Raw genomic sequence first — 14,574 nt, 5'->3', positions numbered from 1 at the left:
TCCTTTTCCATTCTCCAATTGCTCTTACAAATCTTTTCATCCCCTCCTCAAATCTCCTATGGTTTTTCTTTCCCTCACCCTCTCAACTAAGAATTTTGCCCCATATTTTACAGAAAAAATTGAGGTCATACACTATGAGTTCTCTCTTCTCTTCCATAAGATGCTTTCTGCAACTAGTTTCTCCTTCACCCTTATCTTACATGCAGAGATAACTTTATTTCTTACTAAGATAAATCCTTCTACTTGCACAACCAATCCCATTCCATCCTGTCTCCAATAGATTTTGCTTTTTGTCATCCCTCATTCTCTCATTCTCTACTACTCCTTCACTACAAATATGTTCATGTCTACCCCATCCTAAAAATACCCTCACTTAATCCTTTCATCTCCATTATATTTCTTCTGTTCTTTGTGGATAAACTTCAGAAGACTGTCTATAATAGGTACCTCTGCTTTCTCTCTACTCATTTTTACTCCCAACAATCTGGCTTTCATTATCATGATTGTACCAAAACTGTTTTCTTCAAAGATACCATTGATTACTTACTTGGAAAATCCAACATCCTCTCTCACTTCTCATTCCTCTTGATCTCTTTACTGACTTTTCATGCTGTTGATGACCTTTCCCCCTCTGATAATCATACTGTATAAGATTTTGTGAAACTACACTCTACCTATCAGACTGCTAACCTTCTCCATCTTCTTTGCTGGATTCTCATTCATATCATATCCTCTAACCATAGTTTTCCACAAAATTTGATCTTGTGCCTTCTTCTCTTCTCCCTTCATATTATTTCACTTATCAGCCACTATGGATTTAATTATCATTTCTGTACTGATGATTCTCAGATCTATGTATCTTGAACTTAATCCTCTGCTGATTTCCAGTCTCACTTCTCCAATTCCTTTCAGACATCTCAAATTAGGTGTCCAGGAAACATCTTAAATTCTTAAATTTTTTTTTTTTAGTTTTTTGCAAGGCAAATGGGGTTAAGTGGCTTGACCAAGGCCACATAGCTAGGTAATTATTAAGTGTTTGAGATCAGATTTGAACCCAGGTACTCCTGACTCCAGGGCCAGTGCTTTATCCACTGCGCCACCTAGCCGCCCCAACATGTCTTAAATTAAAATAATTTTTCCCTTTAACCTCCCACCCCGGTTCTCCAGGTATGCAACCTAGGTGATCTCTTTAGTTCTTTATTTTTTTCTCCTATGTGCAGTCTTTTGCCAAAGTCTGTCAATTTCTCCTTTGTAACATCTTTCAGATTTGCTTCCTTCTCTGCTCTTGGTATTTACCACCTTGGTACAGGCCCTCATCATCCCATGCTTAGATTACTGAAATAGCTTTCTGGAGGGTGCCTGTTTCAACTCTCTACTTTCCCCAAACCATCCTTCATTCAGCTCCCAAAGTGATTATTCTAAAGTATGGGTAAGACCATGTCATCTCTTCTACTTAAAAAATTCCCTATCCCCTCCAAGATCAAATACAAAATTCTTTGTTTGACATTCAAAGCTCTTCTTGTTAATCTAGTTCCTTAGCTTTCCAGCTTTCTTACATTTTACTTCCCCATATGTATTCTTTGATTCAGTAATACTGACCTCCTAGCTGCTCCACTTTAAGATTAAGATACTTCATGTCTTGGAACTAGGCATTTTCTTCTGGCTATTCCTCATGCTTGGAATATTCTCTCTTCTCATCTCTACCATCTGGCTTCTTTGGTTTCCTTCAAATTGTAAGAAAAATTCCATTTTCTTTAGAAACCCTTTCCAAATCCCTTTTAATTGTATTACTTTTCCTTTGTTTATTATTGCTTTCTTTTATCCTATTTATACCTAATTTGTACATATTTGTTTGCTTATTATCTTTCCAAGATTGTAAGCTTCTTTTTTGTATCCACAGTACTTAGCACAAAGTTTGGTATATAGTAGGCACTTATTAATGTAGAAGGCTTATTAATTGCCTAACTAAGAAGTTAGGGACAGAGAAAAATGAAATAGATCTGTCCTGAAGGAACTTTGAAAGAAATAAATGAGAATGACTTTCCTCTGGGTGTCAGTTTTTTATCTCTAAAGTGAGGATTATAAGGTCTTCTGCTTTGACATTGTTTTATAGGATTCTTTGTTTTGGGCTCCATTGGTTTAACTTGCTATGATTCAGACAGAAGAGAGAAAGGAGAGGCACACATTCTTACTAGGAAAATGCAGCATGTTTACTTTAGCCTACTTTAAAAACTCTTAATGTTGTTTTTGAAGCCCAATTATCTATCTCACAATTTAGTACTCTCAATAATATTGTGAGGCCGCTGTCATAGTGAATTAAGAGCTAGCTTTTGGAATGAAGAAAACCTGGGTTCAGGTACAACCTCTGAAATAACTGGATATGTGACCCTGGGTGAGTAATTCAATTGCTTAGTGCCTTAGGTAACTTTTTAAGACAGTGTCAAATATAAATTAAGTTATCAAAAAGATACTGACAAAGTAAGTAGACTTTATTCATCCATGACTTCCCCATTCCAATGAAATCACTAGTCTAATCATATACTTGTTCCTTATAATATTATAGAAACTATTTTGGAGGTGGGAGATGAAGAAGATCAACTTAATTTAGTCATCATTAACTATACTTTGTGGGGTGAATAATTGTCATAGATACCACTTTATGGCAACTAAGGTTTTATTTGGTCATTTCTTGCCTTTTTTATTTTTTCTCTTCATAAGCCATAGAATGTAATTGCTGCAAGGTATTTTGGGATATAACATTTAGAATGTTGAAAGTGAGAAGACCTTGGAATATAGAACATGGAATGTTAGAGGTGCAAAGGGCCTTAGAGGTATATAGTTGAATCTCTTGATTTTACAGATAAAGACAGAGATGTAGGTAGATTATATTTGTTTCTTTCACCGAAATTCAGATACAGAAGAGTTTTCCTGTATCACTTGGAAGCATTGTTGATCTCAGTGGTAGCTTCGTTTTCTTCTGTTTGTCCCTTTCTGTACCACAGATGGGTATAAGAGGCAAAATTCCCTAAATGTTCTTTTCAACCACCATGGATCTTTGGCTTCATTCATTTGGAGATTTATTGCACTGCCTAGCTCACCAAATGATGACCCAAATTCCTTGGAATATCATTTCTACCACATATCTATCACTAGTTAAACAGAACAAGCCCCAAACTAATATATCTTGACCAAAATTTTCCTATGATAAAGCCACTAAATTTTCTTTTTTAGGTTTTTGCAAGGCAAATGGGGTTAAGTGGCTTGCCCAAGGCCACACAGCTAGGTAATTATTAAGTGTCTCAGACTGGATTTGAACCCAGGTACTCCTGACTCTAAGGCCAGTGCTTTATCCACTATGCCACCTAGCCGCCCCTTAAATTTAACCAAACTTTGTTGTTACATGATTTAGAGATTATTTACATCATTATCCATATATAATATTTTGCATTCTTTCTGTGGAATTAGTTGCACCTGATAATAGATTTATTATTGAAACTTGTATTTTAAGGGAAACAATGACATTAATCAATAATTAGTCAATAAGTATACTGTATACTGTAATTTGTGTAATAGTTGTATTTCTTAGCTGTATGTCAGCTCAACAAGAACTTATTAATACTTATTCTATGTAAAAACATTGGACTGGGTTTAATGATACAAAGACAAAGAAAGAAGCACTTCCTGCCTTCAGTATACATTTACCTAGAAGTCAAGTCAATGATCATTAAACACCTATGCTGTATCAAACATTGTTCTGGCTAAGGAGTATTGAGCTAGAAGTTGTGGTTGTTTTTTAAATTTTTTATTGAATTTTTATAATTTTTCCCCTAATCTCACTTCTCTCCCCCCACCCCCCACAGAAGGTAGTCTCATAGTTTTTACATTGTTTCCATGCTATACATTGATCAAAATTGAATGTGTTGAGAGAAAAATCATATCCTAAAGGAAAAAATAAATATGATAGCAAAATTACATAATAAAATAACTTTTTTTAAAAAATAAATTAAAGGTAATAGTCTTAGGTGTTTGTTTAAACTCTACTATTATTTCTTTGGATACAGATGGTATTCTCCATTGCAGATACCCCCAAACTCCTTGATTGTTGCACTAATGAAATGAGCAAGTCCATCAACTCCATGTTGCTGTTATGGTCCACAGCGTTCCTCTGTCTCTGCTCATCTCACTCAGCATCAGTTCATACAAAACCCTCCAGTCTTCTCTGAATTCCCATCGCTCCTGATTTCTAAGAAAGCAATAATGTTCCATAATGTACATATACCTTAATTTGTTCAGCTATTACCCAATTGGTGGACATTCACTCACTTTCCAATTCTTTGCCACTACAAACAGAGTTGATATGAATATTTTTGTACTATTGATATTTTTACCCCTTTTTCATGATCTCTTCAGGGTATAGACCCAGTAGTGCTATTGCTGGTTAAAAGGGTGTGCACATTTTTATTGCCCTTTGGGCATAATTCCAAATTCTGACCTAGAAGTTGTTGAGTCATTTCAGTCCTTTCTGAATCTTTGTGAACCCATTTGGGGTTTTCTTTTTTGTTTTTTTAGTTTTTTCTAGGCAATGGGGTTAAGTGGCTTGCTCAAGGCCACAGAGCTAGGTAATTATTAAGTGTCTGAGGTCAGATTTGAACTCAGGTACTTCTGACTCCAGCTCTCTATCCACTGTACCACCTAGCTGCCCCATTTGGGTTTTTTCTTGGCAAAGATACAGCAGTGATTTGCCATTTTCTTCTCCATCTCATTTTATATGTGAGGAAACTGAGGCAAACAAGGTTAAGTGATTTGTCTAGAGTCACCTGGCTAGTAGGTATCTGAAGTTGAATTTGAGGTCAGGTCTTTCTGATTGTAGGCTCAGCACTTTATCTGCTGTACCCCCTTGCTGCCTAAGATAGATATAGAAGCTGGTAAATTATTTTTGAAATTAAGTCATTCCATAGGGGAATTTACTGTCTTTAGAGTAGTTCTATTTTTAATAAATGCTTTTGCAATATGAGTAATTTATTTCCCAGTAGGGAAAGAGACTTGACTATCATTTCTTTAAGATAGGATCTGGGAAGAAATTCCCTTTCCCATGTAACTTATTCCCTTTTTTGCAACTTAAAGAATGAAGAGAATTTGCCTAGAGCAAGTGACTTGCCTAAGGTCACAAGTCTCAGGTGAGACTTGAACTCAGATCTTCCTGACTCTGAGATCAGATATTTATCTATTATACCATGTTATCTATCCCATCTTTGTATAAAGTTAGATTTTCAATATGTTCAGAGACTTTCAAGTGTCTTAAAGGTTTGCTAAATACTTTAAACGTGTTATTTCCTTTTAACCTCACAATAGTCTTATAAAGTAGTAAAATATCATTACTCTCATTTTACAGAAGAAGAAACTGAAGTCCAACAGAAAAGCTAAGTGACTTTTCCAGGATTGCAAAGAAAGTGCCAGCTGTTCTTAGACTCCTAGTGCAGTACTTTATCAACTGTGCCACTCTGCTTGTCTCTAAACATAGTACCCATGTATATGTTCAAGTAATGTAACTGAGTCTCAATTTTGCCACTGTTGTAGAATCATTAACTTTTAAAAACTTAATCTAGACTGTCATAGACAGGAATATTTTAGAAGAATAGTGGCCTCTGGATGACATAGTGTCTAGAGAGTCAGATTAAAGTCCTAAGGAACTAAGTTTGAATCCTGCTTTAGATACTTATTTGCTGTATGAATTTGGACAAATTATTTAGCCTCTCTGAACCTCAGTTTCCTCATCTGTAAAATGAGAATAATTATATTAACACATAAGATTGTTGTGCTTTTCAGATCTTAAAGTACTGTATAAATGCTAGATATCATATAGCTTCCTCTTTTTGCCAGGTAAAGAAGTATTTAAGTAAGTAGATCAGATGAAAAGCCATGTTATTCTTGGAAATCTCTCAAATTTTGCTGAAGACTTCTTCCATGTCAGAAAGTGAATGGAGTCTTACTAATAATTTTATGTGTCAGTTTCTTTACTTGAAAATATAAATTATTTAATCTTCTCTGTTTTCCTCTGATACTTTAAAATATCTTGAAGATTTGGATGAATTAATTAAAAATTAATTATGAAAATTACTGTAGGAAACCAGAATATTTGAATTTTTGAATTTCCTTTTCTTTAATGGTTTGTATTAACATTCATCATTTATTTACAGTTTATATAAATTTTGTTTAATATACATAACATGCAGTATCTATTATCAGAATAAAAAACAATTACACATTCTGACTTGAAATTTAATTTAAAAAATATTTCTCTTGAAACAGCCTGGAATTAGCATCTGTAAAAGTATTTGAAGTGCTTGATTAATGAGGAGCAGGAGGTGCCTTTTCATTGGCTCTTGATTTCCTTTTTGTGAGCTGTGACCCTGTAGAATTACTCTCTATAGAGATCTGAATGTCCCACACATCTATTTGTGTTTGGTTATGAAATCTCTTCTGACCTCACATGAAGCCTTTTTATTTTCCCTATGTGAGGGACTAATGTTTTCCCCCAGGGCAAAATGTGTAGTAACCTGCCTCCTTGGCTACTACATCTGTTTTTGTTTTCCACTGGCATTTTTTTAAGTAAGAAGAAATGTGTCTAGGTTAAAGGCCCTGGGGAGAGGGTATAGAGATAAACACTGTAAGATTTGAAATTCTTCCACGGAGCCTGCCAGAGAGATTAGAGTGTTCCTTCTTAAATTGATTGCAATTGGATGTAAGGCAGCAACATTTTTATTATTACTGTTTTAAGAGGCATATTCATGTGTGTTGTATACTTTGAGAGTACTTGAGAATTCTTGTTTTATCATCATACTAATCCTCTGTAAGAGAACAGATATTGGTCAACTTATTATATGAATGATGAAACAGAAACTCAAGACTATTACTTCAGTTGCCAAAGGTATTGAAAGGACTCAGTGGTCCGCCAGACTACTGTAGTATGTATCTTCATGAAATTTCTGGTCATCTTACTTGGCTTAGTTGTTAGTTCATTTTGGTCGGTATTCAGTGTGATTAGGAAACCAATTCATGTGTGATTTTCTTCATTTGTGATGTGAATGGTAGATAACCACATGTGACTTCCTTATGTAGTACATTATTTTATTTATGAAATCATGAACTTTTATGTGACCAAATCTTTTGTTACATTAAGTATTTACATTACAAACCAAAGTATTTGTTCTATCAACTGTTGTGATAATTGGTTCTACTGACTATTATTAATGTGGGTCAATCCAGGTGCTGAGTGATGTATTTGGATACATGTTTTCCTGTTTAAATGATTGAACTTGCCCAAATTGCTCATTATATATTTTTTCATTGTGACAATCATAATTTTTCTGTAAATTTTTGGTCCTTTTAATAATCTCAGTGTTAAATTCTTTGTAATTAAAAGCACTTGGTAAATGATGATTCATTTAAACTATAGTTCTGATTCATTACTCTAATTATTGTTACCATGCAATGCCCTTTGACCTGGAAGCGAAACTTTTGTCCTCTTGACACCAGAGGTTAACCGAGCAGGAAGCCAGAGCACTGTTTGTCCCCTCAGTGACCAGTATAATTTAGTAATTGTCTAATTACCTGAAAAGTCTGACGCTGCTACTAAAAATAGTATTAAAAATGAAATGAAAGTTATTTTCTAATTCCAGGAAACCCATCTGTTTTCTATTTTGGGGTAACCATATGTTCCTATATCTAAATCTCTATTCATTCTCAAATACCTGATCAGTTGTCTTCATTTGAAGGAAATGGCTTTTTAAATGGAACATAAAATCTAAAGACTTTTATGTATTTTTGGGCTACTAGGCTCAAACTAACTACTGTTAATTGTGGGAAAAGTAGATTTGCTGTAGTTCATCCTTTGGCCCCCAAAAGTGAGTTAGAGATTTGAAGACCAGTATTTGTATGTTCAGTTTTTGTTATTATTTCATTATTTCCTCTACTGTGTGTCTGAGTTAAATATTAAATCACTGATTACCTAGAAATAGGGTCAGTTCAGTTGTCAAGTATGTATACTTCACCTTTGAAAGACATTTAAATGCAATCAGAACTTTTTTAGAAAAATGTTTCCTAGAGCATCACAGAAGATATATGCATGATATATATCTTTAGGGGAACTTGAGAAGGGGATTGAACTCTAGCTGGGATTTTTTGATTTTTTTTGATCTTTTTTTTTTTTTTTTGCTTTCTTTTCTCTCCAGCAATCTCAAGACCCACCCACTTTAAAGGGCCCTACACTCACCACCAAAGTCCGGAAAACCATGAGTAGCCGTGTTCATGAAGCTGTGAAAGCAATTGCCCTCTGCCACAATGTTACACCGGTCTATGAGTCTAATGGGGTGACGGATCAGGCAGAAGCAGAGAAGCATTATGAGGACGCGTGCCGGGTGTATCAGGCATCCAGCCCAGATGAGGTAAAGCCTCAAGTCAGCTAAGATTTGGGACATGGGCCATTCCTTGCACGTTTTTACAAGCTTGAAATTGGCAATTTCCCAAGGAGTTATCAGGAAACTAGGAATCAGAGTAGATAATTGCTAATGAAATAGAATGAAGACAAATGACTGGATGCAGTGTTTTGGGATAAACATACTTAGAAATAAATGAGAGAATTAGCTGGACTTTAAGTAAGAAGTTTTTGCCTTAAGATAAGTATGGAATTAGGAAAAAATAAGAGGTCTTGATTAGCAGCGGGAATGGCCAGTGTTTAAAAGGCATGTGGTCCAATTTAAAAGCCACATACCTTTAAGAAATCCTTTCATGTTAAAGCATATTCTATTACTAAAACCAAACGAACTCATTTGTCTCCCTTCATAGTGAGTGTAGACCCTGGAAATAGAGTTGCCTATTTTATGTTTGTTTATAATGAGCTCCTAATTAGTTTTCCTTCCAGTTTCTCATATAGCTAAGAATGCCCATTCCTTCCATGTAGAGGTTGCTCACTCAGCAGGAAAGTGTTTTTATATCCTCTGTCATGCTGGCTTGTGATATATTCACAGAAATCAATTATTTGTTCTCCTAATTATATGGGAATTAGAACTGATCACTATATAATCATTAGTTATATTATAATTATAAAGAACATATTTATATGTATGTAGTCCTACACAGTTTACAGAGCACCTTAATAAAAGTGGTGAGGTAGAGTATACAAATAATATTATACCCATTTTACAGAGAGAGAACCAAGAGAAAGGGGACCAGAAAATGATAGCCATCTGACCATTGGCTCACAACTTCTCATAGCCAAGGTTCCAGATCCAGGTTTTCAGAATCCAAGTTCAGTGATATTGCTATGATGCTGGACCACACTCTCCAAATTCCTGCTCTGCCCTCCTAGGGGATTATCTCAAACTTGAGACTGAATTGAAACATTAAGCTCATTACTATATTTCCATTTTAAAATAGATAAACCTTTAAGTTTCTCTGCTTTAAAAGTGATAGCATTGTGGTCAGCTACAGAGATCATTTTCCTTGTATCAAGATATCAATTTTATAACAGAAGCTAAGGGTAAACTGTTTAGAAATTAAACTTGTATTTTAAGCAAGATAGACTATCTGAATGAATAGTGATTTTGATGAGCAATGAGTACTACTATGAGATTTATATGGTGGGAGAATAACCTATTAAGCAAAATATCTATATATGATACCTGTGCTTGGGATAGTTTCTTCTCCTTTTTTTTTATTTTCTTCTCCTTTTTTTGAAGGGAATTCAGATCTGATATAATAGAACATCAGATTTGAATTCAAATTTCAGCTCTGCTACTTACTACTTTCTGACCTAAAGGCAAGTCACTTAACTTCACTGGGTCTTAGTTTCCTCATTTGAAAAGTGAAGTTTCCTCATTTGAAAAGTGAAGAGGAGAAGGAAAAGTTTCTTTTTTTTTTTAGGATCCCTTTTGGCTCTAGATATTTTATCTTCCTGCTTTAAAGAGTTGCTTTGATGTGTTTATTTTAACCTCACAATTAACTTATGATATTCTCAGATCCCTTAAGTAAAGGACTTTTTAACCTAAAATATATTTATTTTTTAAAAATATTTTGATTACTATTTCTTTTCTTGTAATTGTATGTATTTTATTTTTCACACTAACATTTTGAGGAGTCCATAGAGTTCAGACTGCCAAAGATGTCCATGAAAAGAGATTGAGAATTCTTGCCATAGATCAATCGATCATCAAACATTCATTTTATATCAAACATCAAAGTTATTTTTGTCTACAGAGCCATATGCTGGACATTGGCAGAGGGGAACTGAGCTGTTCCCACTGTATCATGGAGCTTAAAATCTTGTGGGGGGGAAAGACCCAAGTATACCATACTGTGTACATTTGAGACAGGAAATGAAACTTAAGCAAAACTTACACATGTCCTTTGCCCCTCTTGTTCTCTCTTTAACTTTTCTTTGACTTCCCTTGAATGAAAATTTTGAATACTGGAATTTCATGTCATCAGTGATTGCTTAAAACTATGTTTGCAATGTGACAAATTCCTAGCAGTTGCATAACTATCAGACTCCTTTAACTTATGACAATATAATTTGGACAAAATTTTTCAGATATTGAAGATTTCTTTGTGGTCCCATATACAACTTTTAAGTTTGGAAGTATACAGAAATTCACATTTTCTCCCTTGCAGTCTTTGTGTGACTTTCTTAAAAGAACCCATCACCACTACCAGCACAAAAATTCTAAACCAAATGTCACAAATATTTTGAGGTAATGGATTTATTTTGTGACTTATTCTTGGCTCTCTGAGATCTCTTTTACTTTGATACTGTGCTTGGGATAACTTCTTTTTTCAAAGAGAATGCAAATCTGGTATAATAGAACATCAGATTTGAAGTCAAATTCCAACTCTGCTGCTTACTACTTTCTGACCTAAAGGCAAATCACTTAACCTTTCTGGGCCTTAAGTAAAGGACTTAATGATGACTTTGCTAGGTTGAACAATGGGTAGAGCTATGAACCTCCTAGGATCAGGAGGACCTAAGTTCAAATACAAATCAAATGCACTCCTCAGATATTTACTAGTTGTGTGATGTTAAGCAAGTCACTTAAACTCTCTTAGCCTTAGTTTTCTCAACTGCAGAGTGGTGACATTAAAACCTCTACTTCCCAAGGTTATTGTGAGGAACAAATGAGTTATGAGTATAAAATACTATCATAAAACCTGATAGTAGGTGCTATAGAAATGCTAGCTATTATTTTATTTTTCCTACTAAAGGATAATTCAGAGGGAAAGAATATGTAATGTGTATATATATATGTAATATATACATATATATATATACATATATGTATATATATAGTTGTTACTCAGTCATGTTCAATTCTTGGTGACTCCATTTGGGGTTTTCTGGCAAAGATACTGGAGTGGTTTGTCATTTTCTTCTGTAGTGTCTTTTACAGGTGAGGATACTTAGGCAAACAAAGTTCTGTGTCTTGCCCAGCATCACAGAACTAGTAAGTGTCCAAGGTTGGGTTTGAAGTCTGGAATATGAGTCTTCCTGATTCCAAAACCAGTGAGATATATATATATATATATATATATATATATATATATATATATATATATATATATATATACATACACATACATACACACACATATACACACACACACACACACATATACTGGACCATCAGTTGCCCCTATAAACATATAAACACATACATACGTGTGTGTGTGTGCGTGTGTGTGTGTGTGTGTGTGTGTGTGTCTGTGTGTATATACTTTGCTAGAGTGTAAACTCCTTGAGAGGAGGGATTGCTTCATTCTTTGTATCCCCAGTGATTAGCCAAGGCCTTGACCTAAAGCAGGAACTTAATAAATGCTTCGTGATTGATTTGCTCCTATTACTTGACAGATTGGGATCTGTATGATTTCTAAATATTGGTTATGTCATCACCTTTAATTGTTTCCTAATATTGTTTGAAAAATTGGATAATGCATTAAATTTTCTTGGGCTTTTTAATAGTCCCTCCCATATTTCTGGGTATCCGCCTGGAATTTGAGAGGCTTATATATTACATGGTGCTGTAGCAAGCACTAGACTTAGAGTTAGTTTCAAGTCCTGGTTCTGTTGCTTGTTCAGTTGTATTGGCCAGGGATAAGTAACCCTGGGAGTTTAGTCCTTTTGCCTATTATACATATTCAGGATTCCTAAGACACCTCCCTTTTCTGGGTATCGGTTTCTTCATCTGTGAAGTAGAGATAATATTACTTGCTCTATGTACAAGTGTACAGTGATTGTGAGTAAAGTGCTTTGGAAACTTTAAAGTGCAATCTAGTTGTAATTATATCGTTTTCTTCTTAGGACTTAGTGCAAAGTTGTACATTAATGTCAGTCATTTGGAGAGTTGAAATACTTTTTCATTAAGGGAAAATTTTCATTTTCTCTTTTTTCATATAATTGTGAATTCTGAATGACTTCAGCAAAATAAATATTCTTGGCTGAATATATTGAACTAAAGCAATCTTTGAAGGCATTCATGATGCAATATTTTTTAACCATTAAACCTTAGTGATCATTCAGTCCTGTTTCTTCATTTCAGCTTAATTAGAATCCTTCAGAAAGCTTTACTGTTTCTGAATTCCTCCTGGACTAAGTGAAAATTTTACTAGGGTTGAAAATACTCCCTTTGAAATTCTATATCAATAAAATATTCTAGGCAAGGTCAGTTTATGAAATGCATGCAGAAACTTGTATTCATTTTACTCCAAAGCTGTAAGAGTAATTTCTACCAGTTGGCACAGCTTCATTTCCTGTAACAGAAAGCAGGATTTCCTAAATTTGTTTCCTGTCCACATTCTGCTGAAGGACCCTTGAAGTATCTTTATTCAGATATCCATTACAGCCTTAGGGGTACTGATCCTTCACTGGCAGTCATACAGTAACTAACAGGGGGAAATTAAGTAGATATAATCTGATCAGAGATAAGTGTTCCTGAGATCCTTGAGCAAATACTCTTTAACCCGGACAGCATTCCACAGTTTCTAAGATGGGGTGGGGTTTGTGGGACGAAATATATTGTGGCAGGGATGTTGGTGAAAGGTGATGAATTGATTAATGTTATTGTTTCAATGCCTAAGAAATTAAGGCATAGTAATTTTTAGAAAGGATTAACAGCAAAGAATGATGAAATTTGGTGTAAATGAAATGAAATCTCTTGAAGTGCCTTTAATTGATGCTTTTGAAATACTTTTGGTAATTTGAGAAAAGGAGCCAAAGGGAATCTCCCCATGAAATGTAGAAGCAAGAGTGCCTATGATAGATGTAGATTTGTGTGGGATCAGTTGCACTTCAGTCTCTCCATGTACTCTCATGTAGCAACTCATAATCACTTCAAACTATTAGATTGTGTTTGATCTAGTGTTCAGTGATGAGTGCTTCCCTTTATATTCTACTTTTACTTTGACCACAAAAACTCTGCAGACAAAGTACTATGGTTCATGTGACCCCAAAATGTTAGAACTGGGAAATGGGGTTAAGTGGCTTGCCCAAGGCCACATGGCTAGGTAATTATTAAGTGTCTGAGACCGCATTTGAACCCAGGTACTCCTGACTCCAGGGCTGGTGCTTTCTCTACTGTGCCACCTAGCCGCTCCTAATATTTAGATTAACACTCATTTTATAGATTAGGTACATACATAGGAAAATGTAGAAATTTGCTAATGGAACTGCACCCAGTCCTTTTTTTGCAAGGCAGTGGGGTTAAGTGGCTTGCCCATGACCACACAACTAGGTAATTATTAAGTGTCTGAGGCTGGATTTGAACTCAGGTACTGTTGACTCCAGGGCCGGTGCTCTATCCACTGCACCACCCAGCCACCCTCTCAGTCCTTTTTTTAAATCAGATTTAAAAAAAAAAATCTATGACTTGCTGATGAAAGTTCTAAAGTGCTGACCACTTTCTAAGGTGCTGACTTAGATTAGGATTGGTTAGAGTGTTAAATATCATAGGTAAATTAATAGTTCACAACCAAGACTAAAATATATAGCTTTTCCTTACAAGAAACCAGGTTATAGCCTACCCATGGTAAATTATTCTCTGAGAACCACCGGGCTACTTAGAAGATTTGGAATTTACACAGTTATAATTGAATCAAAGTGTCCATTCTTCATAGTACCATATACATTTTACCTCTTTGTGGTATGGCTCTTAATTAAAAATTTAAAAGACTTATGTGTGTGATTTTGAAACTGAAAAAGCTTACTGTCTAGAACAGAATAGTTAGGGGCCTATTATAATTTTAATTCAATCCAGTAAACATTTATGGAGTGCCTACTTTGTGTAAAGCATTAAGCTTTCTAAAATGTTTAATTTTGAGGAAGTAATATGAATTCTTCGACATTAAAAAATTAGTTCTTGCATTATATCATAAATGCTCTTTCAGTGACTAAATAACCTTGGATTCTTGTCAATGGGTGAAATATTTAATGTGTTCTGGCCTGGATCCTAAACACACATCTCCAAATATAAAGGAGAAATAATTAAAAACTGTCATCATTGGTTTACTGCTGCCTGTAGTATAAAATAA

At 34.8% G+C, this 14,574-nt stretch overlaps 1 protein-coding gene across 5 annotated transcripts in view; it reads left to right on the top strand.

The window, feature by feature from the left end:
* ATP9A (ATPase phospholipid transporting 9A (putative)) overlaps window positions 1-14,574 on the top strand; it is a 220,876-nt gene that overhangs the window by 99,437 nt on the left and 106,865 nt on the right. For 2 of the 5 annotated variants that reach the window (XM_074210262.1, XM_074210261.1), the window contains exon 9: window positions 8,232-8,444. The exons of the other annotated variants lie outside the window; for them this stretch is intronic. In XM_074210262.1, coding sequence (XP_074066363.1) covers window positions 8,232-8,444 — 213 coding nt within the window. The remainder of the gene's footprint in view (window positions 1-8,231; window positions 8,445-14,574) is intronic. 5 annotated transcript variants of the gene reach the window in all.

This window comes from Macrotis lagotis, chromosome 1, assembly GCF_037893015.1.
Source record: "Macrotis lagotis isolate mMagLag1 chromosome 1, bilby.v1.9.chrom.fasta, whole genome shotgun sequence".
Lineage (NCBI taxonomy): Eukaryota > Metazoa > Chordata > Mammalia > Peramelemorphia > Peramelidae > Macrotis > Macrotis lagotis.
The sequence above is the reverse complement of the archived record's forward strand: the minus strand, read 5'-3'. Positions and strand labels throughout refer to the sequence as shown.